The 25,744-nt window shown below is 43.4% G+C and overlaps 7 protein-coding genes and 1 long non-coding RNA gene across 20 annotated transcripts; 1 reads left to right on the forward strand and 7 right to left on the reverse strand.

Annotated features, from left to right (window-relative positions):
* Positions 1 to 152: 152 nt before the first annotated feature.
* On the forward strand, positions 153 to 2,770 carry LOC113564135. Of its 2 annotated transcripts, none has more exons than XR_003407810.1 (2): positions 153 to 270; positions 2,580 to 2,770. It is a non-coding gene; the product is annotated as an uncharacterized LOC113564135 (long non-coding RNA). The 2 variants fall into 2 exon arrangements; XR_003407811.1 differs by lacking the exon at positions 153 to 270 and adding an exon at positions 2,333 to 2,365.
* A 220-nt stretch (positions 2,771 to 2,990) lies between these two features.
* Positions 2,991 to 4,548, reverse strand: LOC6554500 (lipase 3). The gene is made up of 3 exons (XM_001981698.3): positions 4,348 to 4,548; positions 3,565 to 4,290; positions 2,991 to 3,506 (listed from the first exon to the last, which is right to left on the reverse strand). The coding sequence occupies exons 1-3, from the start codon at positions 4,492 to 4,494 to the stop codon at positions 3,111 to 3,113; spliced, it is 1,269 nt and encodes a 422-aa protein (XP_001981734.1). The 5' UTR covers positions 4,495 to 4,548; the 3' UTR covers positions 2,991 to 3,110.
* A 470-nt stretch (positions 4,549 to 5,018) lies between these two features.
* LOC6554501 (lipase 3) lies at positions 5,019 to 6,631 on the reverse strand. The gene is made up of 3 exons (XM_001981699.2): positions 6,428 to 6,631; positions 5,645 to 6,370; positions 5,019 to 5,585 (listed from the first exon to the last, which is right to left on the reverse strand). The coding sequence occupies exons 1-3, from the start codon at positions 6,590 to 6,592 to the stop codon at positions 5,190 to 5,192; spliced, it is 1,287 nt and encodes a 428-aa protein (XP_001981735.1). The 5' UTR covers positions 6,593 to 6,631; the 3' UTR covers positions 5,019 to 5,189.
* Positions 6,632 to 7,441: 810 nt separating this feature from the next.
* LOC6554502 (laccase) lies at positions 7,442 to 9,733 on the reverse strand. Its single transcript, XM_001981700.2, has 2 exons — positions 7,935 to 9,733; positions 7,442 to 7,857 (listed from the first exon to the last, which is right to left on the reverse strand). The coding sequence occupies exons 1-2, from the start codon at positions 9,723 to 9,725 to the stop codon at positions 7,615 to 7,617; spliced, it is 2,034 nt and encodes a 677-aa protein (XP_001981736.2). The 5' UTR covers positions 9,726 to 9,733; the 3' UTR covers positions 7,442 to 7,614.
* Positions 9,734 to 9,987: 254 nt separating this feature from the next.
* LOC6554503 (superoxide dismutase [Cu-Zn], chloroplastic) lies at positions 9,988 to 11,350 on the reverse strand. 2 transcript variants are annotated; one of them, XM_026981073.1, is made up of 3 exons: positions 11,020 to 11,350; positions 10,423 to 10,644; positions 9,988 to 10,360 (listed from the first exon to the last, which is right to left on the reverse strand). In XM_026981073.1, the coding sequence occupies exons 1-3, from the start codon at positions 11,278 to 11,280 to the stop codon at positions 10,034 to 10,036; spliced, it is 810 nt and encodes a 269-aa protein (XP_026836874.1). In that variant the 5' UTR covers positions 11,281 to 11,350; the 3' UTR covers positions 9,988 to 10,033. The 2 variants fall into 2 exon arrangements, with proteins under 2 accessions (XP_026836874.1, XP_001981737.1); XM_001981701.3 differs by having other exon boundaries at positions 10,423 to 10,647.
* Positions 11,351 to 12,163: 813 nt separating this feature from the next.
* LOC6554504 (protein FAM98B) lies at positions 12,164 to 13,699 on the reverse strand. The gene has a single exon (XM_001981702.3). It carries the CDS (start codon positions 13,621 to 13,623, stop codon positions 12,352 to 12,354), a length of 1,272 nt encoding a protein of 423 aa, XP_001981738.1. The 5' UTR covers positions 13,624 to 13,699; the 3' UTR covers positions 12,164 to 12,351.
* A 419-nt stretch (positions 13,700 to 14,118) lies between these two features.
* On the reverse strand, positions 14,119 to 18,918 carry LOC6554505 (SH2B adapter protein 1). 8 transcript variants are annotated; one of them, XM_026983738.1, is made up of 4 exons: positions 18,718 to 18,918; positions 17,109 to 17,738; positions 15,406 to 16,728; positions 14,119 to 14,957 (listed from the first exon to the last, which is right to left on the reverse strand). In XM_026983738.1, the coding sequence occupies exons 2-4, from the start codon at positions 17,607 to 17,609 to the stop codon at positions 14,598 to 14,600; spliced, it is 2,184 nt and encodes a 727-aa protein (XP_026839539.1). In that variant the 5' UTR covers positions 17,610 to 17,738; positions 18,718 to 18,918; the 3' UTR covers positions 14,119 to 14,597. The 8 variants fall into 8 exon arrangements, with proteins under 8 accessions (XP_026839539.1, XP_026839541.1, XP_026839537.1 ...); XM_026983740.1 differs by having other exon boundaries at positions 15,373 to 16,728; XM_026983736.1 differs by having other exon boundaries at positions 15,406 to 16,743.
* Positions 18,919 to 19,874: 956 nt separating this feature from the next.
* Positions 19,875 to 25,558, reverse strand: LOC6554309 (signal peptide peptidase-like 3). Of its 4 annotated transcripts, none has more exons than XM_001981704.3 (7): positions 25,239 to 25,558; positions 21,592 to 22,036; positions 21,401 to 21,526; positions 20,940 to 21,131; positions 20,421 to 20,874; positions 20,203 to 20,323; positions 19,875 to 20,137 (listed from the first exon to the last, which is right to left on the reverse strand). In XM_001981704.3, the coding sequence occupies exons 2-7, from the start codon at positions 21,881 to 21,883 to the stop codon at positions 20,069 to 20,071; spliced, it is 1,254 nt and encodes a 417-aa protein (XP_001981740.1). In that variant the 5' UTR covers positions 21,884 to 22,036; positions 25,239 to 25,558; the 3' UTR covers positions 19,875 to 20,068. The 4 variants fall into 4 exon arrangements, with proteins under 4 accessions (XP_001981740.1, XP_015008980.1, XP_026839481.1 ...); XM_015153494.2 differs by having other exon boundaries at positions 21,401 to 21,541; XM_026983680.1 differs by lacking the exon at positions 25,239 to 25,558 and adding an exon at positions 24,878 to 24,894 and having other exon boundaries at positions 21,401 to 21,541.
* Between the last annotated feature and the right edge of the window lie 186 nt (positions 25,559 to 25,744).

Below are 25,744 nucleotides of genomic sequence, written 5' to 3' on the forward strand. Positions count from 1 at the left end.
GAGTGTGGGCAGAGGCTTTTGTGTAAAGCCTTATCGCCTAAATTGCCAGGGGCATGATGGATCTGGATCTGGATAGATAAGTTAATAAGTGCACACCCCCCATTCAGGGTGTGATGGTGTGTATCTCTGGCCAGACCGAGATCTGTCAGATAGTAAATTACTTTCTTTGTACGCGGACGTGTCGCGTCTGTCGCGGCTTTATTGCCCCGGCGCGAGAGTGTATATAAAAGTGCATATCCCTACGAATGGATTTTACAACTTCAAAAAAGGGTAAATTTCCACGATAATAGGCAGAGGTCTGACTCAAACGGGCTGCTACTGGTTTTAGATAAAAATTGAATGGTGATAGTGGGCAACACGGTAACCAGGCGTTGGGGAGTTGGCCGAATCGTTGTGTTCGCTGGAGATTAGACAGGAATACCAAATATTTACCAAATGCGATCAGTCAAGGTTAGAACGTGACACATGCGTGATGCACATGGTCCAATAAATTAATACTAAATTCCCTAAGCGCCAACCCAGGTCGTGCACGAATTTCACCAATGGTGGCATCCATTTCACAGTAATTTCATTTCTAGCATTTCATTTTGGAAAACGCCAAACTAAGTTAGGCGGCATGGCCATATCGGATCGGCAATGCCTAGTAAATCAAGTTAAAGTTCAGCACAATCAGATGTGTACGCTATTTTATTGGATTTAATGCACATTAATGGGCGCACAATGGCTATGATATCACACATGGAATTGTGCGCCAATTACTCGACTGCACTTGCACAAAGGCTACCATTTCCAGCGAAATATGCTGTAAGGTATTATATTCTATAGGTACAGCATAGCTAGCCAACACAACAACTAATTGATTTTTGACAATCAATTACAGCAATTACTTACGTCTGCTGCAGGGTCGAATGGTGGAGGTAAATTCAATTTGTAGAAACCTACAAAACGCACACAACGTGACTTCGGCTTTTCGGTAATCTTTCACGCAGCTAATCCCTTGTATCCAAGGACAGCCTTCAAAAACCAAAGGAGCAGCAGTAAGAGCTCTCTATTATTTGGGGCACAAGAAGACCAGCTTAAGATGTGAGCAGCCGTTCGAAATAAATAAATAAGTACGCATGACGTTGGTACTGATAAAACCATGAAGATAATTTCAAATCGCTTAGGTGGCTAAGTAGAAAGTAACGCATGAAAAACCCGAATCAATTGAAATAAAGTTGGATATTGCAGGGTAGTAGTCAACATTAAACTAAAACAGAACTCGTGCCACATAATACATGTGATAACATGAAACGCTTCCCCATTTCGCGAATAGTTATAGTCAGACGTGTTCTATAAATAGTTTTAATCTGACGTATTAGCTACCAGACAAGACCCAATAGTAAAATAATAAAGATTAAAAATGGGATGAACAATGTAACCGTAACCATAAAACCAAAGATAAAATCTGATTTAAATTCGTGTGTAAAGTACTTATGTGTGGAATACAGTAGCCAAACTAACTCATAGATAGTGGCCACTGGCCGCAATATAAAACGAGGTTACTGTAACTATGGCGTTGAAAAAAAAAAACAGAAAAGAAAACAAATGCCACAAAGTGCGGCAGAATTTAATTATTTTTATACGACGAGCAAAGTGAAAAGCAGCCAAAAATGAAAAACCGAGTTTAGCATATGCAAAATAATGGCCAAAAAGTGGGCGAGGCGCCATCACTTGACCCTTTTGGTTGGGCTTAATTTGTCTGGGAACCGCAACCGTTTTGGCCTTATGACTTGACGCCTAAATTAAATACTTAACTCTGGGAGCAGCCCTTGCCCACCCAAAAGATTTCAGCCCTTTGAAGTCAGCGGAATGTTTGTGCAGTTAGTGTTTGGAAATTTTCCCATTTCCGCCTGCAACTGCAGCTCCATTTGCTCAAAGCGCCGTGCAGTTGCCTTGACTTTGGCTGAGTTTTGCTTGTGTGCTTTTTCATTTCTGCACTCGGAGCTTGAGAAGTTTAAGGGCCAACTTAGTTTCGGAAAAGTTAACAATTTGTACCGCCAAAATATAGCCATGGTTCTACTTTATGTGCCTAATTTTCTTTAGAGTTGTATTTTCCTTTGAGTTTTCACCTTTGACCAAGTGAACAGTAGGTATCTCAAAGTCGCATCCTCCTGTCGCATATATCTTTATAGTTTTTGTGTGTGTTTTGTGCTGTGCACACTTGAGCCAATTTAACGCTTCCGTGTGTTTTTTACTTGCCACGCCTCGTTGACTGAGTGCTGAAAAACATTTTGCCGCGGTATAAATACTTTAATTTCTACCTAAAAGCCGAAACACACAATTCCTAAATTAGCACGCTGCCATGTAAACTTCAATTAATCCAGTTTAGTAATCGCAGGCGTATTTCTCAACAGACAGAACTATTCAGTGCCATTGATTACACGGCTCACAAATTAAGACCAATTAAATCAAATCCAGATTCGGACCCAGGGAGTATTCATCGCCCACGCAAGTCGTGGCCTTGAACTTGCCATCCCCCAACATCCATTAGCCAGAAGCCAGACTCTGTTTTAATATCTTGCTCTGCCTTTTTTTAGATATCCACCCGGGCCCATTTATGACCAGACGAAAGCCCAGAAACCGACTTGGCCCTTGGGGGAGTTGCGATGATGCCAAGAACCATGAAATGTGAATGAGAAGCTTGAATATGCATTATTCCTTCTACTGGCCGGCTATCAACTGGCAATCAGAAGTTGGCCGAGTGGAAAAATCAAATGTGTGAAGTGGCCGGGGGGAATGAAAAGCGGTTGTGGTTACAAGGAAAAGTGTCTGAAAAGTTGACTATCCATAAGCTAAAGTTCGTAAAGAGTTAAGCAGCCCTTCTTGTCATCCGAACTTGTATCTATATTTATCTTGTTATCGACTTTTTTATATTAAAGTAACGGGTAACCCACTAGCTGAGTAACGGGTATCTGATAGTCGGGGAACTCGACTATAGCATTCTATTTTGTTTAATATTTCCTTTGTGTAAGTAACATTTGTTAAAGTGTGACTAGCTTATCTGTAAACTTACAATAAATCCGACTACCGCAGGTATAAAGTACATCTGAGATTAGGAAACGTATCCATCACGTCCCGCCGATCTTCGACTCGAATTCCTTCATGATGGCTATTACTGGCTCGTTAATATATTTGCGAACCTCCATGTTCAGGGAGAAATCCCCGTGATTCCACTTCGTATCCGCCATGTGGTGCATCACCTTATTGGGCAATCTTTTGGCTAATTGCTCGACATCCTCCACAGCGGCCAAGTCATCACTATCGGCGTACCACATGTGCACCAGGGAATCAATTAACTCGACAGGATACTCTGGAGGTTCCTCAGTTCCGTAGACCTTTAGATTCTTCTTGGTGCCGTGATCAAATAGACGGAAGTAGCCCGATTGTTGTTCTTGAAGGTAGTGCAACATTTGATCGGTGGAACAGCCTGAAGGATGGGTTGCCATAGCTTCCGGCATAGCAGTCTAATAATTTAGCTACTATTAGAATCTGTTATACAATTTTTTTACAAAATATACTCACCATATTCACACGACCTCCTGCGTAAAGTTTCTTCACGGCACTTTCGCAAACTGGACGCAGCATAAAGTCCGGTTGGCAGATGTTAAAGAATATGGCCAAGAGGAACTCATTATGAGGCAAAAACTCCTGCGAGCCAAAGAGCACTGAATAGGTGTTCCTGTGACCCAAATATGGACCCACGGCTCGCACCAATCCGCTGGACAAGTTCTTCATTATAGCCACCGGGGCAAACATGTGAGCGGTTTTGATGTTATCGTTATATGAGGGTAACCATGACATCAGTGCAAAAAATACGGTGGTACCCTGCGAATGACCGACATAATGGATGGCATCCTGTCCCAGACCATTCTCCGTACTAAGGGCGTAGTCAATGATGGCGGTTATGTCGTAGATGGCGATCTCATGCCAACTGAACTGCCAGAAAAGTGGGTGATCCGGGGAGAGGGTCGTGTGGTTTCTCGAATAGGAAGTTCCACGGGCATTGCCCATCCAAACATCGAAGCCCGCATCCGCCAGCAAATATGGCAGACTATCATTAGGTCCTTGCAGGATCCAGCCATCCGAGCAGCTCGACAATCCATGTTGAAGAAGGACAATGGGTCGCCTTTCGTTCTGGTTCTGCAACTTGTGGGAGTACGGGATTCGAAAGACTCCCAGGATGTAACCATCCGCGGTAACTATGTGATGGTGCTCCGAAGGATATCCGTGGGCCGCAGTGCGGTCTGCCTGAAGTGGGCAGTTATTAATTAAATTCCATTCAATTACAATCAATATCCAACTCACCGTTGTTGCCTTACTCTTGAGGCTTATGTGGGCCTCTGGATTATCATACTGTTTGTAGAAGTCAATCGGTCCCTCAATGGCTGCGGAATTAGCAGCACCCACGGCCACAGCAACCAGGACAAGTAAACTTCCCGTAACTCGGTTCATTCTACTGACTTATGTCCTCAATGGTCCGATGCCTACTGACTGTGGGCAAACACATGACTTTCAGCTTTTGTAGCGATTCCTGGGTGGTTTAGTTTCAAGTAGCTCTTCTATCGGTGGTTTGATAGTATTCTAATATTAGACAGTCAAGATAATCCACACAAAACAGAAAGTGCTAATCTAAAGGTAATGCACAGAACGAATTAAATCCTCAAATGGGCAAAGGGTCCATCGCAACATTTATATTTATTGAATTTTGAAAAATGTATAAACATTAAATATCAAATAAACCAAAAATAAAACATTGCAAAAGGTTTTTAGTTTGACGTATTCCAAAACGGCGTGCCTCTTACTTGCTTATCAACTTTTAAGCCACTTGACAAGTTCTGATAATCCAAAAAAAGTGTGCCCCCTTCAAAGGTGTAAGATTAGGAAACCACTTATAGATTTTAAAAGCAGTAGTATATTTTATAACACAAACTGGCTAATGGGGAATTCACTTTTTTGTAAGGAAAGTCGAGTGAAATCTTATGATTTGAGTAAGCATGTATGTGTACATTAAGTATGAGGGAAATTAATGTCGAGTCTGAAGTGCAAATCTGTTCCATGCCGAAAGGTGAGACATCCGTTTCCGATATGATATGATAGGATCGGCAGAAGTGCACCCTGAGTAAAACTAAGTAAACTAAGCATTTGGACTATGTCCGTATCACCTTGCCTTCGTACTCGTCTAGAATGGCTATTATTGGGTCATTGATATAATGGCGCACCTCCCAGTTAAGGGCAAAGTCAATATGATCCCACAGTGGATCCTCCATATGGTGCATCACCTTGTTGGGCAGCGTTTTGGCCACTCTCAAGACATCCTTAACTGCGGCCATCTCATCGTTGTCCGAGTACCACAGATGCATCTCAGTTGTGATCAGCTCAGTTGGATAATCCGTTGGGCTTTCCGCACCATAAGCCTTCAGATTCCTTTTGGTGCCGAAATCGAACTGCCGAAAATGCCCGGATTGATGCTCCTGCATGTAGTGCAGGATTTGATCCGTGGAGACACCAGCAGGCATCACTCCAGAAGTCAAGCCAGAGGCGGTCTTTTGGGAAACACAAAATTAAAAAAAAATAAATAATAAAAGGATTTTGTTTGACCCACCGAGTTAGTTCTTCCTCGCTCAACAGTTGTTTCGTTACTGCTGCTGCAAAATCGGTGCACAATCGATCCCGGCAGACAAACACTGTACATCAGAGCCAGGACGAAATCGTTTTGGGGCAAGAATTCTTGGGAACAGAAAAGTGTCGAGTAGACATTGTTGAATCCGAGGTAAGGAGACAAGGAATTGACCATGGCATCGTCCATGTTATCCATAAAGGCCACAGGAGCCAGCATATGAGCCGTCTTGATCTTGTCGTTGTATTCCGGCCTTGAAGACAGCAGCACAAACATAACTGTGGTGCCCTGCGAGTGTCCTATGTAGTGGATACCCGCCTGATCCTTGCCGTTCTCCGTGGACAGGGTGTAATCAATGGCTGCGGCAATATCAAAGTATCCAATCTCGTGCCAACTGAAGCGCCAAAAGTTCGGATGGCTTGTCAGGCGAGAGGTGTGGTTTTTCGAATATCTGTTTCCGCGAGCATTGCCCAGCCAAACATCGTATCCCGCATCGGAGAGCAGGAAAGGAAGAGCATCATCCGGTCCCAGACTTGTCCAAAAGTCCGAGCTGGCAAATAGACCGTGTTGTATGAAGGCAATGGGTCTCTTCTCTTCCTGGTTCTGCAGATTGTGCGAGTATGGAATCCGGAAGAGGCTGATAATGTAGCCGTCTTCGGTGGTCACATAATGTCGCTCAACTGGATAGCCATGCTCCTCGATGAAATGAATCTACAATGGGCTTATATATATTAATATATTAATCTAAAAAATGGGAGCCACGCCTACCGTGTCGGGTCCATTGGTCAGGGATAAGTGTGCATCGGGATTGTTGAACAATTCATAAAAGTTGGGGACCTCAGCAGGATCATTAGGAAAAGGAGCAGACTGAACAACTGCTCCCAGGAAAATGCCTACTAAGGCACAACAGACAGCGATGTGAGATCTATACATTGTGCAACTGAACTGGTGAAAATTTTCTGATCACCACTCCCTTATAAACACTTTAGTCGGGCACTAAGTTATGTACTTAATTTGATACGTACCGATCAACGGCATAAGCCAATTAAAAGCAAATAAACTCAAGTAGTCGGAACATCATAATCTTTATCACATACAACAATAAGAACCATATATCCCTAATGATATTGCACAATATAGATTTCCGATTGAGGTAACGTGTTTACGGGAAAGTTTCAATATCTCCATCACTTTATTTTAATAGCTTGTTTGGTTTATCGGTTTAATTCAATAATAACCAGTGCTAGATGGTTTTTTTGGGTTTTGGGTGATTTTCGAGTGTACTCCAAACTTTGATGTTCTGAAAATTTCAATTAGTTCAGCTTAAATTATGTAAATCCAACAAATCCAATCCAATCTTATCTTCAACGGATGCAACTTAGACATCGCCAAGTAGACTCACTTCATTGCTGGAAAGCTCTATCAGATTTATAATTCACACTTGAGACTTACTTCACTCAAATGCAAATTATAATTCAATAGATGTCAGCCGACTTTTCTAATCAAAAAAAAATTTTCCCATGTACAAGTAGAGGTCGTAAAATATATAACTACCGCTCTTTAAATGGGCTTATAGCCAGAACAACGCCTCGTTTGATGGGGGTAAATTCTTCTTTTAGATTATCAATACATTTTTGAGTGCCTCAAGCAGATAAGTTAAGACCAAGCGATTAGTTTTTAAACTAACAAGCTTTTGTGTGCAACCGGTAATAAGTTCAATAAAAAGCATTTATATGCTCAACTGGAATTAAAGGATTAAAAGATAAAAACGGAAGTGCAGACAGTAACAATAAATACATTTTTATTTGTTAAATTGTAGTGCAAATAAATAAAAAATAATAAGCAATTCAAATAAATAATCTTTTTAATCTATTTGGCAAAATCAGGTCACCCAGATACAAAAAGTGCGCATTTTAAGTGGCGGAAATGATTATTTTAAAACGAAAAACAAATGCTCAACAGCGCACTCGTGCCGGAATGTTTTTCATCTGATGATCCTCGCCGATCTTCAAAACCGCCACCATTCCTTGGACGGCATGTGCTTCAACATGGCAGTGATACAGCCAAAATCCAGGATTGTTCGAGAGAAAGCGAACTATAATGTATCCCTGTCCAGGAATTTGCACAGTATCCTTGGCCACAGCAGCGCTGTCATCCGACAAGCGGGGAAGACGTCCTCTGCGATCCAGCTCCTGAATCTGTCAGGACAACCAGGATGATAGGTTTACAAAAGATTCAGTACAAGCACTCCCGTATTCCTATAACTTTTACTCACATTGCGCAGATCGTTGAGATTACCCAGCACGCCTTGGCCCACCAAACGGAAAGTATATCCGTGTACGTGGAAAGGATGTGTGCTTTGCAAGTAGTTGGCTACCACCATCTCCAGAGGACGATAGGCCGGAAGCCGCATCACATTAACACACTCACAAAGCTCACGCTCACAATTTCGTCCTTCTGCGGCCAGGGAGCTCTTATTGCAGAAGTATCCATCGTCCTGGTAGAGATGCTTGCCCTGCAGCAGGGAGATGCCCGGGGAAATATACGAAATATCACTGATTTGAAACAGTATCTCTCCGTTCTGCGCTGTCCTTGAACCGAAGCTGGAGTAATGGGTGAGGAACTTAGTGTAACGGGTCCAGGGCACAGGATCCACGGATCGCAGAGCCACGGTGCCAACATTGTTATCCTTGTCTAGGGACTGGCGAAGTGAGGACATGGCGGTGGAGTTTGCAGGCTTAAACCGGAAGTCGTTGACCAAGACTAGATCTTCCTCTGCAGCCCGACTAGTTTGCCTATCCAGAATGTCACCCTGAGGCAACTCAGAGCGAGCAGATCCGCGATAGCTGAGCACAGCCCCTTGATATAGATTTCGATTCTCGCACAGCTCATAGCCTTTAATCCTGATCCAATAGTTTTTCTTATACTGGCTGGCTTCCAACACGAAGTCAAATCGCTCGGCGGAGGTCAAGAAGAAACCATCTGCCAGCACGGGTTCAATGTCGTTGCCATCGGTGCTGATCATCAAGAGCCTGTGCTGTTCGATGGAGAACTCCACAGGACAATTGGCTATGCCGTTCAGGATAACTCGTATCCTGTAGCGATAGCCAGGAGTAACTCGAAGTCGCTCATACCGATGACGATTATCATTGTCGGGCAGCTGGCTAAGATGATTGCGACCCTTGCCATTCACCAGAATATTCCGCACATCCTGCAGATTGTATTCGTAGAAGATATCCTGGATTATAAGGGTGTGCTCCACCAGATCATAATCGTACAGCTGCGAGTGCTGATTCTCCTGTCGCGTTTGGCGAACTATCAAGGCACCAGCCACTCCGAATCCCCGCTGCCAACCCACATGGCTGTGGTACCACAACGAACCACTGCGATCCACCTGGAATTCATAGCGCTGCACCTCACCAGGCTGCAAAGGATATTGGGTAATGAAGGGTGCTCCATCCATTTCGGGCGTTCTGTGCATATGGACGCCATGCCAGTGCATCGTTGTTGGCTCACTTAGATAATTCAATACATCCACGACGACAGTGTCGTTTTCGCAGAGCTCTATGGCAGGTCCTGGAACCATGCGATTAACAGCCATCACAGGATTTGCCACTCCATCGCCATAGATGCAATGCTCCGAAGCACAAGCCCTCTCATCGGACTGACATCTCTGGCACTCCGCTCCAAGTCTCTGGTAATTGTGCACCACCAGTTGGTAATAGCAGCTCTGCGATTGACCCTGCTGGCAAACTCTTCTGCAGGGATGACGTTCGAAGTCCCCAAAGTTGGCCAACTCCATTTGGCTGTAGGTATTCTTGAGATCCAACATGGGCGTAACCTTTGTGGTCTTATTCCGCATCCACGCAAACGAGGGCCATTCGAACTTGGCCTGCGGCAAATCGTCCTTGGAGGACTCACACTGAGCCTGGTTCGAGCCGAAAATCAGCAGTATTACCAGCCCCAGGCTGGGAAAACTTTTACTTTCGCGTTTGCACATCGCGAACCGCCACGGGCAACTGGCCACTCGATTCGCGGGCAGCCGACGAAGAAAGTTTTGGCCCATTGGGCGACCCAGACCTTTGCGCATGCGCCGCACGTAATGGCCATTAAAGCTGAGCTGAATTTGATAATATTGGGCGATCGAAAATATTGGGCGATCAGGAAACGCGTGGAAGGTGGAACACCATAACATCTTGGCTACTCACGGGACTCTAAGTGTAACCCAACTAAATATTAAAATGGTAATAGCTATTAAGTAGTAAATAGTAATAAGATGTGAAGCAAAATGTTTGGACACTGATCACTGGCACTGATCAAAGCCTCAATTGAGTAACTAAAGATGATTTATTAGCAGAGTGATATGAATACAAGTTAAATCTCTGGATTGGCCATTGCAGGTGCTGCTGGGGCAGCTGTTGCCATACCTGACGAACTGGCTGCTGTGCTCATAAGACTAATGACCCCACAGGCGATGGCTGGACCCAGTGAGTTCTCCTCGTTCTGATAGGCCAGGGGATTTGGCATAGCCTGAAGGGAGGAGGAAAAGACCTCTGCATTCAGGGCAGTATTCAGATCGATTGCCTTGCTGTGTATCACAATGGACCGCCCGACGATCCCGGTAATGCCAAACAACTGCAGGTAAATGCTCTGGAAGACCGCCGAGATGCTGCCATCGTCCTTGGTGTCCACATTGCCGAGCTGTGCAAGTCAAAAACTCATTAAATCATATCAAAATGAATAACATCTGTAGGGGAGCTTACGAAGTTGTTGGGAAACTGGCCGCCCGTGGACTTGCAACCATCGCTGAGATCTCCAAAGGTGTGAATATGCAGGGCATGTTTGCCGGGTGGCAATCCAGTCACGTTGATCGTCACCTTTATATCCGAGTTGTAGGGAAGCTGTACAAAGGATATCATTCCCGCCACACTGGCTCCTTCCCCATCGCCCATCAGCTTGGCACCCGCCTGCCATTGGGGCACCAACTGCTGGAAAGTATAAATCAAATAAAATTAATACCATAATGGCATACTGATGTCAAGATCAAACTGCCTAAACAATTCAAATTTTGGCATACAAAGTGTCTAACTCGCAAAAAAATAGAAAAGTTAGACTATAACAAGCGCAATTAGCATTTCACATCATTATAAAATTAAATCGTAGTTAAAAATAATCTCTGAGTGGGGGAAATACAACTCTTTTCATTGAAAATGGATCTGCACAATATAATTCCATTGTTGACTCATGAAACACAAAGGAAATCTAATGGTTAGCTAAATGAATGTGTAATTTACGAACTGTTAGAGGTTTATAAATTAAATACAGGCCAAAGGTATAATTTAATAACCATAAATACTCACATATGTGTATCCCAAATACGACGGTTGAGGTGGCAGCAGAGGTCCCAAGAGTCCAGCTCCTCCAGGAATGCCCACAGGACCTCCCAGCGGAACCGTCAGCCGTTCGTACCGCTTCACTTTGGTGCCGGAAACCACCTTGATTCCATCATCGAAGCGGGTCATATTCACCGGACGCAGTCGATCCAACAGATTTTGTGCACTGCCAGGCGCAAAAATGCCGCCATAGCCAATTACCAACGCCAGTATCAGTTTAATGAGCATTCTGAACTGGTTAAGATAGGACTCGAATGTGGGAAACTTGCGACCTCACCGATCTGGGGCTTCGGTTGAACTGATCCAAGCGCCCGACTCGGCTCATCCATGATGACTTCGACATGGTTTTCACGCCGATTGACCACGTTAATTGTCACCGGCTTGCGGCTCGCAGTGGTGGCGATATATAGGCAGATAGATAGATATATAGCCGGCACATTTGATGACTAGATTGGACGCTAATGGCAATCGAGTGTCGCGTGTGTCTGGGTCTGATGGTTGGTTACCTGCCACAGGGGCGTACTTCTTGCGGGGATTGAGGGCAAGATCACAAGCTCATTATTGAGACGTTCAGATGCGGCTGACAGTTCAATAATATCGTACCGCACTTTGAAAAATGTAAACATTAATAATTATATTACACAAATTTTAGGTACAATAAGTTTATCCACTAAATCTCGGGGAGCTAAGGGTCAGAACCAAACACTGATTCCTCTATATTGTAGTCTATATACAGATTGGCCATATATAATATATTATAACTCCACTTTAACTAGATCATCATTAAAGTTAACTCAAACTAGCACGTAATATTTTTTAACAAAGCGTTGACAGAAATCCACTCTTTATTGAATATTCAATGGTTAAATCAAATAAAGTGTAATATCAATTTCAAGTCACATACCATCATAATGCTGTAATAATATAGGAATATAGGATTCTAGCTGGCGTAAAATTAGCATTGGATTAACAATTGAATGCTCTATGCCGTTGCCCTCATTATCTATCTGATTAATTTGACCATAATGTAAGCCTAAAGTGGCTAATAACGAACCCATTGAAAGTGAAATACCTAACCCAGATTCCCAAAAAGCGCAATCGACACGCGAGATTTGCTGGCGAATAGATGACATATATAGTTTATTTTATAAATGGCTGTCCATTTGCAATTATAAACAAATTCATTAAATTTCGCAATAAATTAAACTGGGTTATGCGTGCAGCAAACATGAGTAATATCATTAGATTACAAGAGGATCAGTCGTTAAGGTCTACGATGTGATTTTTAGGAGTCAGTACTCATCGGTAGCCGCCACGGTATCCTCCACGACCGCCTCCTCTGCCTCGTCCTCCTCCATCACGTCCGCCCTGCGGATTCCAACCTGTGCCCTGCACACGCCCACTCCCGCTGATCCAATGCTGATCGTTCCTTTCGCGGCTGTGGTCACGTTGTTGGTGACTTTGGGTTTGATATTGCTGCTGCTGCTGCTGAGGCTGCTGCCAGTTGCCTCCTCCGCCTCCTCCTCCCCTGCCTCCTCTAAAATTACCTCCTCCACCGCGTCCGCCACCGGGAGGACCACTAGCCCTTTGCTGCTGCCACGAGGGCATCTCTGGTGGCGGAGGAGCATGCTCATTGGCCCTGCCTCCGCGATCGGGTACCCGACCAATCACATGCTTTTGGATTTTGGAAGCCGTGTTCTTCCTCACATTAGCTGAGCTCGTCTTCTCAATGATGGCCAGATCGGAGCGAGCTGCCAATAAAGCCACCATGTCGGTTTGTTCTCCGCCCACTTTGAACTGTTCCAGCTCCCTCATCTTGCGATTGAAGCGGTCCATAATCTCATTGGAGCGCTGACGCATAGATTCCGACCACTGAAAGCTTTGTACTGTGGCCTCCAGGCGCGTGCTCATCATCTGCCGGCGCAGATTGTACTCCGCCTCCAGTTCTCGATGCAGGGACTCAAGAACTCGCCACTGTGCATCAGTCAAGGGCTTCTTAAGCTTCAACAGCGGTTCGCTGAGCACTTGGGGATTGGTTTGCTTAATGGCCTGCTCCAAACGGGGTGTTATCTTCTCGAACAGCAGCTTGGTATTGATGTTCTTGGGCAGTTCGCCCAGCTGCAGATCCTTGGCTAAATTTTCCACTGCCTGTTGAACATTTGAGTCCGTTTTCGAGCGCTTGCAGGGTGGACCCACGGGCTGCGACTTCAGTACGATCTTGGTGGTCATCAGTTCGGATGTGAGGTATTCCAGCAGCTGAAGCAGTGCTTGCCGGTCCTGGAAACGCTGCTCTATGGCACCCTGCACCAGCAGGCGGTACGGACAGCCCAGCTCCGTGAGCAGCAGGGACAGCTCGAAGGCAAACTCATCGTTATCCGATTTGCTGGAACTCACGCGCTCATCGGTTTTCCGCAAAATGTGCAATTCGTGGGCGAGCCAATGGACCACCGCCCGCAAGTCCGGACTTCCGATTCCCGCGTCCAGGGCGCGACTCAGATTCTCTTGCTGCAGGCAGGGCCCTTGGTAGGACAACGCCTCCAGGGAATCCACCACGTCCAGTTCCAGCCCCATTTCCTTTGAGATTTTATGCTTTTTCTCGAATTGTCAACTTTTTGCCTCTTGCCGGCATGGCAATGTGACCATCGCTGCGTAGGTCAGAAATACCAAAAACTGAAAAGTAGACCTGCCAACTTGGCATAACTACGCTGTGCAGTTAGCACGGACGCGAATCGTAACATTTTTAAGCAAAAAATTTATTTTCAAAGTATTAAAATACTTGTCATTTAATCGACAATAATTACATATATAACTTATGTGGGAAGTCAAAATAAATATTTGAAATTACATTTAATTTACCATTTTCGTTTTTGTTGAAAAGTATTATGATTATTAGCTTAAGATACTCTTTCAACTTTTATTAACAAATTTTTATACAATATAACTAAATAAACTAACTAAGCGAATTGCTAAAAAACTTTAATTATATTTTATACCCAGCCAATTGCTGTTAATATGTATAAAACTTACGCAAAATGACCGCCGAAATTAAGCAAAACCAAAAGCTACTTACTTTTACATAACTTCATTTATTGTAGTTTACCAATTTCAATATATATTTATGTATATATAATTTATATTTATAAGTATAGTATATATGTATGTATTTTTGTTTTGTAAAGCAGGAAGTTTTAGGATTCGCATGAGTCGCACCTTTGGTGCCCACAAAAATCGTACAATTTTCTTTTGCGTTTTTTTTTAGGTTTTTTTTAGGCTTTTCTTTTCTATACATACAACATTGATGTACTTAAAATGAACACACACATTTAGCTATATAATGTATACATAATAATGTTCAGTTACTTCATGTCTTCCAAAAAAGAGGTACTAACTAAAATAGAAACAAGTGAATCAAGAAAGCAAAGAACGCACATTGATGCGAAAAAAAACACAATTTTCCTCTCCTTCAGGACAATGATTAAAATGGCACAAAAGTAAAGTTCCGCTGGTAAAGCCACGAAATGCAGTTAAGGATCGATCGCACGGACTTAGGTGAAGCTGTACTGATTATCGACGGCCCGTCCGGTGCATTCGGCGGCTCCCCCACTGGATCCCGCCGATCCACCTGCTGCTCCACCGCTGTTGCCGCCACCATCGCTGGGATGCCGATTGCTGGCGGAGCCCGCCGGATGGTGGGCAGCTGCCTGAAGGGAGGCGTTCGAGGCCCGCAGATGTGGCTGGTCCAGGAAATTCTGGGCCGGTGGCGGTGATCCGTGCACGGTTAGCGTTGTGGGATCCAAATGGAAATAGACTTGCTCCGGAAAATAGACGTGTGTTGGCTCCTGTGGCAGTTCGATTTCATTTGTCTTTAGGCGAACACTCAGATTCATGGTAATCACTTCGTTGCACTGTTCCGAAAGTAAAAGAAATAAAGTTTAGTTAGTCTGGTGACTTTTTGAGGCGGTCTGGGGTGTGTGGTGAAACATGAAGCATGCGACAATCAAATCAAACTAAACACAAACTAACTAAAATACAAAATTTTTACTCGAAACAAGGAGTTGCAAATTCTCTTTAAAATTACCAATTCTTGTTTTGAATGGTTTTTAGCTGGTATTAAAGTGAGCAAAGTGCAACTCGTAACTTAAATTTGTAACTTCTATTGATTGAGCAGTTTACTATGACATTAATTGTTGTGTTTATATAAATTTGAATTATTTACTAGCTATACACATTCATCAGTTCACAGCTCAAGCCCCATCCCAGTTAATATGAAATGATAACAACATAATTGAAATCAAAGTAAAATAAAAAACCATCACTGACACTGAATTGACTCCAAAATTTTGGCTATCTCACATGTCTCGGCGACGGATGGCCATCGCCAGCAGCTCCCGACGTAGTTCCTCCTGCCGCATTCGATGCCGTCGATGTTCCCTGGCCATTATCGTAGCCATTGCCGTTCCCATTTCCATTGCCATTGCCATTCGTCGACAGATCGTTGAGTTGTCCTGAGTCATTATTTGCTGCCGTCGTCGGATCATTCAGTCTGCTGTGTGAGTGCACCCATTCGGTAAGAGTCACATCCGAAGTGCCGCCCGATTCCAGGGGTATCGGGTTGTGGCGGAAGTGTTCGAGCATTTCCTGGATGGAGGGAAACCACAGGTGCTGCACCCGACACTGACCCTTCTCCGAGATGGTCAGCCGCAAATGCTTCGCCCGTCCTTGGAAGTTAAAGGTGAGGACGAACTCTCCACGGCGCGTTTCGCTCTGTCGGACCAAAAAGTATCCATGTCCGGCCGCATCCGAATGGAGTACCATTCGCGCAGCTTCGGATCGCGTCAGTGTGCCGTGGAACCAGGGAAACACGCTCATTTCAGCCGTCAGATCCGCCACATCTGCATCATTTTCGGTGCCTTCGATGCCATCGAAGTTGCTAGAGGCGGACAAGCGCTGTTCACCTCGATGGGGTCTTACAGGTATATCAGGTGGCCCCGAGGGCGGTGTGGTGCCCAATTCGTTGATGACATTCAGTTCGCTGGCAGATGTGGCTCCTCCCTGGCCCAAAGCACTGTCTGCAGATAGGGATGAGGTAAGCGGAGCACCACCTCCCACCAGATTGCCATTGGAGCCGCCCTGCTGCTGGTACTGGGGATTCTGAATGCCGCCAATGGGATTGGGACCCGGGATTGTCGGCGATGTTTGCATGGCGGACGCCATCACACTGTCCGAGTCGATCGTTGGCTGCTGAGTGGGTGGCGTTCGCATGCAGTAGCGTATAGTGGCTAGCCAACTACGCATCTCCTCAGCGCTCTCCGCCTCAATCACATACTCCATGTTGTTATCCGCCTTCAGGACGAACGTGTTCAGCCTGTCCGGCATCTCAAGAGCCGTGGTTTCGCGAGCCTCCGAGATGAGGAAACAAAAGACTCCGCTGCGCGGCTTCGTCGCCTTGTGAGGTGTGTAAAACTCAAGCATGTAGCCTCCCACGGCCTTGACCAACACCAGTCGGCACTTCTCCCACTTTTGGGAGCCCGTCGGTTGATCCAGACTCTCCGGCGTCAGGTTGTTCACGGTGCCCTCCTTGCGGCACTCCACAACGATCTTGGCCAGCTTCGTCTTGCTCTGCTTGCCGCTACCACCGCTGCCGTCCACGTCATCCGAGTTCTTGTGGAAGAAGGCCTGCAGCAGAGAGATCTTTGACAGTTAAAACAAGTGGGACCATATAGCCGTAGATTCCGACTATCAAACATCCTGGCACTCAAACGCTTTCTAATCAATGGGAAATATTGCATGATCTGCAACCTTGAAAGAAAGACTTGCATAATTGACAGCATGTTCTGATAATCGTGTCGTATTCAACACATCAAGTAGAAGATAATAATTCCACTTCGGTGAGCTCTAATCGGACTTATGAACGGAATGCAAAGAATGCTAAAGTGAATGTTTTTATCTGCATACTTTTAGTTATAATCGGACAACATGTCTTAAAAAAGTATGAGTATCAAGTGTTGCTAACCAAGGTAATCAATCTAGAGGTTTTGAGAGGAGCATTAACTCACCTTGCCCTTGCGCAGTCCTTTGAATGATAGTCGTCTTAATAGAGACTTTGAGAGCAGTTTGGGCACCTCGTGCTCCTCCTCGAAGTCCAGCGAGCCCGCTCCCGATTTCAGAGTGCTCCTCCGCTTGAAGAACTCCGTGTCATAGTGCGCCGAGAAGGATTCCACAAATTTCTGGGCAAAGCTGCGATGCTGAATGTTTCTTGCCTCCTCCGGCGGCAGATTGCCATTGATGTACGTGATGCAGGCCTTGGCGAAATCCGAGGCAGCCACTCTGGCGTGTCTTTCGCAGAACTCCTCCCAGCTGGTTCCGCCGTACGCATACGAGGACACTCCCATGGCGTGGCCCGTGCCAATTGGTGCGGGTATCAGGTCGCTTCCTGCTGCTGCCGCCGCCGCCGCGGATGAAGTTCCCAGGCTGTGATGACTGCTGGCCGACGTGGGCCCAATGTAACCGCCTGCGCTAAAGGCGCTCGTATTCGCTCCTGTGCTGTTGCCACCCATTTGGCCAGGTGGTTGCCAGTTCCGCTGGTCCAGGTCCTGCTCCTGTTCCTGCTGCCGCTGCCGCTGCCTCTGCCGGTTCGGGTTCAGTTTGCCACACGAGTTACCCAGCTGGAGTCCGTTTCAAAGGCGCTGAAATGTCAGCCAAGCAAAGCGATTGCGGTTTAGTCAAGTTACTTGTCAAAAACAGGCTCGTTTCTGGGCCTTTGAAGATTTACAGAAGCATTAATGGTATAGATTAGTTGTTATGTGTATTATATATTCGATTTCGACTATATTGGGCTGATGTGCAATGATCTATTTCTATTCGCTGACGCACAGGATAAATGTTTTTAACGTATTGGGGGATTTTTGCCAACTCCAACTTGATAAAAATGAATTGCGGACAAAAACAAACCAATAAAATGTATAGTTTCTTAATAATGAAACACAATATTGATTTTACAAACCAATTCATAGTTATTCAACCTCCTGACCTTTTGATAGCTGCTCAAATAATATAACATTTTTAAGCCGCAAATAAGCAATGTGCGTATATCATGAAAAGCGCCCCGACTGAAGCACAGATTTTTGTGGTTTATAATGTATGGAGAAATTTGCATTTATGTAATGAATATTTACGCATGTTTGCACATTACATTAAGTAACGCGCATTTCCAGTGCCACAATTAATCCTTTTTCTCGGCAATTAAAAGCAAACGAAAACAAACTTGCGGCGTAGCCCACACACACCCACTCACACAAGCGCACAGGCAGACACACACGCTCACACCCACACAGCCGCGCGGTGGTGAAAAATTTCCCACAGGAATTTCCACGCCTACGTCACATCGCAATATGCGCGTGGAACACGCTTATATTATAATCATATATGCTAATAAATTAGCCAGTCAGCACATGTAAATAACTCACTTTGCGATTCAACTATAATCTAAATGCTCGGCATCTTTTTTATACTTTTATTTTTCTACACAAAGTGCATGATATCTCGCTCGCTCGCTCACACACACACACAAGCACACGCACATCCGCTCAAAATATTCTTTTGCGTTGTTTTGTTGTTGCGAGCAAAAGGAAGTGTCAAGTTAGTCAACAACTGAAGTGCACATACACTGATTTGTTTTTAGTTCACGATCGTTATTAATTCGTCGCCAGTTCCGCTTGAGCTACCGCTTGGTTGCAATATTATTTATCACTGATTTGTTTGTGTTTTTTGCGATTTTAAACGAAAAAACGTCGAGCGTGAAAACTAGAGCCGGACGAAAATCGATAAGTATAGTAGATAACTATCGATATTTGTTATATCGATATTCTGAGTGAAAGGTACCTCCGCTATATAAGGAAATTTAGCCACTATAGTGTGACCGTTCTGCACAAATCCCGATTACTGAAAGGTGTGAAACTTTGGTAATCAAAATAGTGGGAAACTTAGGAATAAATGGCGCCAAAATTTGAATGGAAATTTTAAATAAATCTAATTCTCTTCCAAAAGAGAATACGTAAATGCTTAATATTTTTGTACAAACTCTCTTATTGCGAAAGAAATAATTACATTCGTTCAAGATAATTGAACAAACCAATTGTTTTAAATCTCACATTTTTATTGTTTCTATACGTTTCGAAATTGCATTTACTTAAAATTAATATGTAACTATCGTTTCCATATGCATACAGTATTTATTTATTGTTAGCTGCGTTAATAGTAAATAATTAAAATTCTTGAAACTTAATTTTGTGAAACACTCGCAGTGCAACAGTTGTTGTCTAGCATTATTAATTGATTTATTGTTTGCAACGAACACATGCATTTTGGCAAAACATCATTATGGTTGTGAATTTGTGTGGGGGAAACATTGGGTGATAAAACAGGGAAATCGAAGGACGGAAATGAGTGTGAAATGAAAAAGGATCGCGACTAAATGTGTATGAAGGCGAGCTTACTAACTATTATTTGTTGCATGGTGGTTTGTTATTATTACACATAACTTAAGTATTTACAGAACGTACTGCCCGGAACAGATTTCGCATGGATGTGTGATCGAAATTCGAATCTCAAACTGTCTTCTTTCTAGTCTTTTCGCTATGGTTTACAGAGTTATTAGTAGTGCCTATGAAGTGTAACTAATATTTCGCTTGATCTTTGTTCTACTCGCTAGTTATCTGCATGATTGGAGACATTAAAGCCAATTTGAATGAACTCTCGTATGACGTATATATATATGTGAATATATAAAACCTTTCCGCTTAGGCTAAAAACTATAATTACTCGGTTTTTGTTTTTATTTCACTATGAAAACGAGGATCACCTAACTTAAAACGAAACTTAGTTAAGTTGAGTTAAAAATACATACTCAATACGGTTTTTTAAGAGACAAACTTTAGTATTAGATCTTATGTGTGTGTGTTCTTCACATTGTTTGTTGCTTGTTTTTTGTTTTTCTTTGCTTTTAGATAGAGTACACTCAGACTTCCAGTTGTTTTGATGGTTGTTGCGCGATAAACGGCTCGCTCCACATGCGCCGCAGGTCGCCCTGCAACAAGTAACAAAACAATACAGATATCGACCGATTCGTAGCTATACGCCCATTGACTATACCTTCAGATAGGCCATCAGCAAGAGCGGCAATAACGTAAAGGGCACTAGATACAGCAGCGCTGGCTGGGCCGCCTTAAAGACCTCGGAGCTGACCGTCGCCGTGAGCAGGCCCAAGAAATAACTGCAATGAAACGGAAATTAGTATTTATTTATATTTTTAAAACAACATCAGGCAAACAGTCCTCTTAAAACTTCACTCTGTTTACTCAATGACTTACCCCAATAAGGAACAATGAAAGTATGTCAACCGGGAGCCAACTCCCCTGGGCGGTGACAATGTGGGATCCGATGTGACGCCCTGTGCCTTTTTGTACGCATCATACCGCAAGACGAAGCACAGCAACAGGCCTGGCATCACCACATCACCCAGCCCCAGCATGGAGAAGTGGCCCGTATTGTGGAGGCTGGGGAATACAAGCTTTCCGGGCAGATTCAGCTTTGGCGTGTCCCGCACAATGCCGCCCAGATGCAACTTTCTGGCCACGATGCCCACAGGATTATCGGCGGGTCGCGTGGCCACCTTGACCATCACGTTGGTGCTGAAGATGTACGAGGAGAGGAATACCCAGAAGACGTCGTAGATGAGCAGGCCGGTCAACAGCAGCGTGGACACCTTAAGGCTGGGCAGACGCACAAACGCAATGAATGCCACACACAGGCCCATGCCCATTGCTGGAAGAACGTGAAAAAACTTCGTTACAGGAAATTCGGTCGTATCTTTTCACATCGTTTCTTACCATCCATTAGCAGCCAGTGGCCAGTGAGCACCCATATGCACACAATCGATACCGAAAGCGTAAAGCTGAAGAGCTCCGCGGCTGTGAAGCGACCGCAGAATCCGAAGGAGAATCGCTTTCCATCCGTGCATGGCCTGATGATGTACTGGCACATGGGCAGCAGCAGAAAGGCCAGCGCCACGGTGGCTATGACTGTGGACAGAGATTGAGCAATATTTAATAAAACAAAAAATACGACATATTTCTTGAATAAGTATGCAAGTTAGTGATAATGATGGCTTTAGTCACTTTCGAGTTGAAAACTAAAATTAGGTATTATCAGCTCTTTAATTTACGATTAAAAGTAAAGCCTTCGCTTCAATGTGATACGAAGTGTAGCTTATTGTGTATAATCCTTAAAGGAAACCATATGCAGATAAAGGGATATATACGAGTATATATATTATTTCTACCATACTTACTCGCTGTGCAGACGGCGAAGAGCAGCTGCATCGAATCGAAAAAGAAGAACATGATGAGCAGTGAGATGGAAGCTCCGAGGGGCAAACACAGGGCATGCATCGTGTCCAGAGTGGCGAATTTATCCGCTGTGAAATACAGATCTGTAACTTATAAAACATTCCTTATGCTTTTGGATCCATTTCACACATACTTGGTTCCTTCTCGACGGGCTCGCCGGTCAGGAGATTGGTCATCGATTCATTTCGCTTCTTCTGCTCCCGCTCGCGGGCCTCCTGCTCGATGTTCAAGGACCGAAAGCTGCCGTAGACTATGAGCAGCATCGATATGAGGCAGGTGGAGACCCGAGACGAGTCCATTACGCTTGAGACCGTCCAGTGGAGTTCGCGGTATTCTCCACCGCCAGCTGCCGCTGCACCGCCTCCAAGTTGGCCGGCTCCAACAGTTTGAGCTCCCAGACCGCCACCGGCTCCACCGTGCGACATGCTCGCTCCGGTTCCTCCGGATGCGACTTCTATATCGCAGATATTGTAGTTTCAGATATCCTACTTATCGTCGCCGGTCGTCTTCTTCGCTTATCGGTCGACCTGCGCTGGGCTTATCACGTTCTTATGTCGGCTGCACCGCTTCAATCCTAACTGGAATGAAAAGTGGAATTTTGGTTTGGTTTATTGATTTAACGATAAGTATTTTGTTTGCCGACCTTATCGCAATTAACCCCCCGTATATCTTTTACCTTCTTCAGGTTATTTGGACAGCTGCGATTAGGCGTTTCAACGCACACACTCCTCCCAAGGTTTATTTTCCACGATGTCGCCTTAAGTCGAGCGCGGAAACCTTGGGGTCAACTTTCACGCACCTTACGAATTGGGTAATGAAAGCAAATTAGAACGCCACAAACACTCTAAAAAGTGAAGCACAACTTAGAATCACCAGTGACACGAATTGAATAGGCAACAGAAAGTACTTCATCGTAAGAAACCTGAGACAATGCAGCAGCGTCTCATTAACAATTATTATATCCACAAGATACTTAAATGTTCATCTTACATATCTTTAGATAGTATATTCGTTAATATACGTACGAAGTTAGAATTTAAACATTAAAATTTTACCGATGGTAAACCAATTATTGTTTAAATATGACTTTTATAAACTGCAAATGTCATTCCTCACTCCTCAGTGAATATTCATAAATAATTCACATGCATGTAACTGACCCTCTTTTCCAAGGTAATAAGCAAAAGTAATGAAAATAAAACTGGACTACTTACTTAGTTTACAATTGTAATGTAAACTAAAGGATTCCTCGAAAAACAGAATTTGCCGAAAACGCAATGTTGTTTTTAAACGAATGTTTACCTTTACACTTTTAAAACTATCGGAAAAACGGTCCAGACATATGTACATATCATATAAACAAACACATGTATGGACTGTCTATATATAGAAATTATATTTTATTTCCCCATTTCTTATTTACCGCGACTAGTGCACCTTTTCTTTCTAGACATCGAGTGAAGTAACAGGGAAAAAAATCATACCTATTTGTATATTATATTATATTATATTTATTCAAAACGTTCATCTTAAATTTGCATAGTATTGCACAAGAAGATTTCTTTAAAACGAAACGTTTTTCGAAACTGAACAGGTTTTGTTCTCTGTGTAGGGAAATTATAATAACAACAACCGGTGTGAGAAAATAACAGATTGTCCGCATGGGATTTACAGGCAGCAATAACAACAATTAACAGTGGAGAAGAAGGCCATAAAAAGCAGTTAAAATTGGAATAAATTATAAAAGCGTTACCCAGTTTTCCACGATGCCAGTTTCCCATTTTCCATTGTTATTGCCACAAATTCTATAGTATTTTCACAAACACAACGCACGCACACACACACACCCACGCAGGGTTGTTGCACTTGGCAAATGGAAATGTAAAGGCGCTGTTATTAGAGCGGCGCTCTGCTAACTCGCTAATGACAATAGGGCGACAGAGCGGGATAGTTGCGAATGACAATAAGAAAGACAAAGCGGGACAGTTGGCAACTTCCTTGGTCGGTGTTGTTGTTGCTTCAATCATGTCGGTTTTGTTGTTATTGTTGCATGTTGCCAAGTGCCGTTGCTCGCACTAATTTATGTTGACTGTTGGCAAATGTAAGTGCATGTGTATTGGTGGCTCTGTTTATGTATGTGTGCGGAATGCAAATGATTGAAATATATAAGTGCATATGTACATACATATGTATAAAGTGGTGGCCAAATTAATAGGGATTTTATGAAGCCCCGATGTCAAGAAATCTAAAAAATTATCGAGTATTTCTATAGGTTAATTAAAACTTGTTTGTGCGCAAATTTATATTTGAAAACTGGTTTAAATTATTACCCAGCTAAATACATTTTCGCTACGCTTTACTTATTTATTATTATTGCAGATTTACATAGAACTCAATATGCATGTATTTTAAAAATTAAGTATGTTTCTGTTAATTGGTACACATACAGTTGTGTGAGTGTACTTTTAATTTTGCATTTTCGTTAGTGTTGTTCAATTCATTTTTCCATTCTCCCACTGTTTCTATCTGCCTCTTTCCCCCCTGGATGCAACAAATTAAGTTTCCCACACACTGCAATTTCGAGAGGGCGACAAAATGACGAAGGGAGGTGGAAAATTGTTAGCGAGCGCTAATTAAAATTAAATTATGCGGCGGGTGTAAAGTTACAGTCTCCAAAGTTGACACAATTTGCGGAGACTTTTCACAGTTTAAGGCGGTTATCGAACATGAGCTACATAATTAACCAAACTCATTGAGAAAATGCCGCTCGCATCGCACACACACGCACACACAAACACACACAAGCAAACACTTTCTAATTTGAAACGCCCCAAAGTGGGGAAGAAAATACAAATAAAAGAAGTACCAAGCAATTGGCTTCGCTGTAACTGCCCACGACGAATGTGAAAGTGAAATTTGCGAAGTTACAGCGTTCGCGGCCCCGAGGGGGGCGAGGGGGATTTCTTGAGGGGGGTACGGACCTCTAACGTAGAAAAGAGTGGACTTTAAACATAAATATTTACCGCTACCTTGTGCACAGTAGTATTTTAAATTGAACAAGCACACAATATAAATGTAGCTTTGGAAAAATAAATAGTAATTCTATTAAAATCCTAGAACTTTTAAAATTATGCACGAAATAGAAATCACTCATAATACGAATATACTTTTTAAAATCTTAGTCATGAACAACATTTTTTATTAGGTTTTCTAGCAATCTACATATTATCATTCTGATCTTGTAAATTAACGTTCGCTAATATAACAATATTTACACTGTAAGCAGTACAATCCGCTACGGGGGAACCAATTAAGTTTTTAAGTGCACTGAACGCGGAAAGCATAAAAGCAAGTGCGTAAAGTGGGCGCAAAGTTTTACGTTTATTATGCAAAAAGGGGGGAGGAGGGAGGGGCTTTACTTTGGCAAAGACTGGCTTGCAGCGCTTGAGAAATTTTTCGTACGACTAAAGCTTAGGCTGCGCTTTAAGGTTTTTTCCCCGCTTTTCCGTTTCGTGTTTGGTTACACTCCACTTCATTTCACTTCTCTCCATTTCCATTCCACAAAACTCCAACTTCGCTCCACTGCGTAACAAAATTACAAGACACACTCACACAAACTTGCAACAAACCGAAGAACAACAACATCAGCAGCAGCAGCAACAACAAAGTGAGGGGACAAAATTGTCAAGTCTCTGGTTTCAATGCAATCGAAATATATATTGAAAACGTATGTAGTGCACTCGATTACTCCCCAAAAAGTTAGGGGGACTTTTCGCTTACTTTGCCTTCACATTCACATTCGCGTTTGGCTGTATTTTCCTTGGTTTTTGTTTTTCCCTTTGCACCGATATTCGTTTTCGCGATAAAGAGGTGTCTGCTACATTTTCACGCGCATTTCATTTGCCTGCGAGCCGCTTTTCATGCAGATTTCCACGATCTTCGGCGGTCGCTGCACTTAAACGTTAGACAGCCATTTTGCATTTGTTTCTATTAGTAACTATTGCGGAGGAGAAACAACAACGGATTAAGCATTTCACGCTTTAGGCCATTTTCGCCTGCGCGAACAGTGTGACCGTTTTGCGGAAGAGGATAAACACCGCGATCCCATAGCGGAAAAATTTGAAACTTTTATAGAGTTTTTCGGTGCTTAATAAAATTATAATATAATGATTTATAATTCTAGATTTCCAATTTCCGACTTTTATAAAATTTAAAATTGTATGTGACTTATACCGCGAACACCCAATATGTAATTAAAATCTACTTCATAAATGCATATTATAGTA

This window comes from Drosophila erecta, unplaced genomic scaffold, assembly GCF_003286155.1.
Source record: "Drosophila erecta strain 14021-0224.00,06,07 unplaced genomic scaffold, DereRS2 tig00000000-arrow-pilon, whole genome shotgun sequence".
Classification (NCBI taxonomy): Eukaryota; Metazoa; Arthropoda; class Insecta; order Diptera; family Drosophilidae; genus Drosophila; species Drosophila erecta.

What these genes read in the sequence shown, in the direction of transcription:
- LOC6554500 (XM_001981698.3), bottom strand. Translation starts at nt 4,494, where the DNA reads ATGAACCGAGTTACGGGAAGTTTACTTGTCCTGGTTGCTGTGGCCGTG. An exon ending in TCAAGAGTAAGGCAACAACG is followed by an intron (nt 4,291 to 4,347) that starts GTGAGTTGGATA and finishes TGCCCACTTCAG; the next exon opens with GCAGACCGCACTGCGGCCCA. An exon ending in CAGGAGGTCGTGTGAATATG is followed by an intron (nt 3,507 to 3,564) that starts GTGAGTATATTT and finishes CTAAATTATTAG; the next exon opens with ACTGCTATGCCGGAAGCTAT.
- LOC6554501 (XM_001981699.2), bottom strand. Translation starts at nt 6,592, where the DNA reads ATGTATAGATCTCACATCGCTGTCTGTTGTGCCTTAGTAGGCATTTTC. An exon ending in TGACCAATGGACCCGACACG is followed by an intron (nt 6,371 to 6,427) that starts GTAGGCGTGGCT and finishes AGCCCATTGTAG; the next exon opens with ATTCATTTCATCGAGGAGCA. An exon ending in AGCGAGGAAGAACTAACTCG is followed by an intron (nt 5,586 to 5,644) that starts GTGGGTCAAACA and finishes GTTTCCCAAAAG; the next exon opens with ACCGCCTCTGGCTTGACTTC.
- LOC6554502 (XM_001981700.2), bottom strand. Translation starts at nt 9,725, where the DNA reads ATGGGCCAAAACTTTCTTCGTCGGCTGCCCGCGAATCGAGTGGCCAGT. An exon ending in ATCTCAACGATCTGCGCAAT is followed by an intron (nt 7,858 to 7,934) that starts GTGAGTAAAAGT and finishes TTGTCCTGACAG; the next exon opens with ATTCAGGAGCTGGATCGCAG.
- LOC6554503 (XM_001981701.3), bottom strand. Translation starts at nt 11,280, where the DNA reads ATGCTCATTAAACTGATACTGGCGTTGGTAATTGGCTATGGCGGCATT. An exon ending in CGTATTTGGGATACACATAT is followed by an intron (nt 10,648 to 11,019) that starts GTGAGTATTTAT and finishes TATACTTTCCAG; the next exon opens with CAGTTGGTGCCCCAATGGCA. An exon ending in GCCAGTTTCCCAACAACTTC is followed by an intron (nt 10,361 to 10,422) that starts GTAAGCTCCCCT and finishes TGACTTGCACAG; the next exon opens with CTCGGCAATGTGGACACCAA.
- LOC6554504 (XM_001981702.3), bottom strand. Translation starts at nt 13,623, where the DNA reads ATGGGGCTGGAACTGGACGTGGTGGATTCCCTGGAGGCGTTGTCCTAC.
- LOC6554505 (XM_026983736.1), bottom strand. Translation starts at nt 17,609, where the DNA reads ATGGGTGGCAACAGCACAGGAGCGAATACGAGCGCCTTTAGCGCAGGC. An exon ending in AAGGACTGCGCAAGGGCAAG is followed by an intron (nt 16,744 to 17,108) that starts GTGAGTTAATGC and finishes TAACTGTCAAAG; the next exon opens with ATCTCTCTGCTGCAGGCCTT. An exon ending in GCCATCCGTCGCCGAGACAT is followed by an intron (nt 14,958 to 15,405) that starts GTGAGATAGCCA and finishes CTTTCGGAACAG; the next exon opens with TGCAACGAAGTGATTACCAT.
- LOC6554309 (XM_015153494.2), bottom strand. Translation starts at nt 21,883, where the DNA reads ATGTCGCACGGTGGAGCCGGTGGCGGTCTGGGAGCTCAAACTGTTGGA. An exon ending in CTTCGCCGTCTGCACAGCGA is followed by an intron (nt 21,132 to 21,400) that starts GTAAGTATGGTA and finishes CTCTGTCCACAG; the next exon opens with TCATAGCCACCGTGGCGCTG. An exon ending in TGCTGATGGCCTATCTGAAG is followed by an intron (nt 20,138 to 20,202) that starts GTATAGTCAATG and finishes TACTTGTTGCAG; the next exon opens with GGCGACCTGCGGCGCATGTG.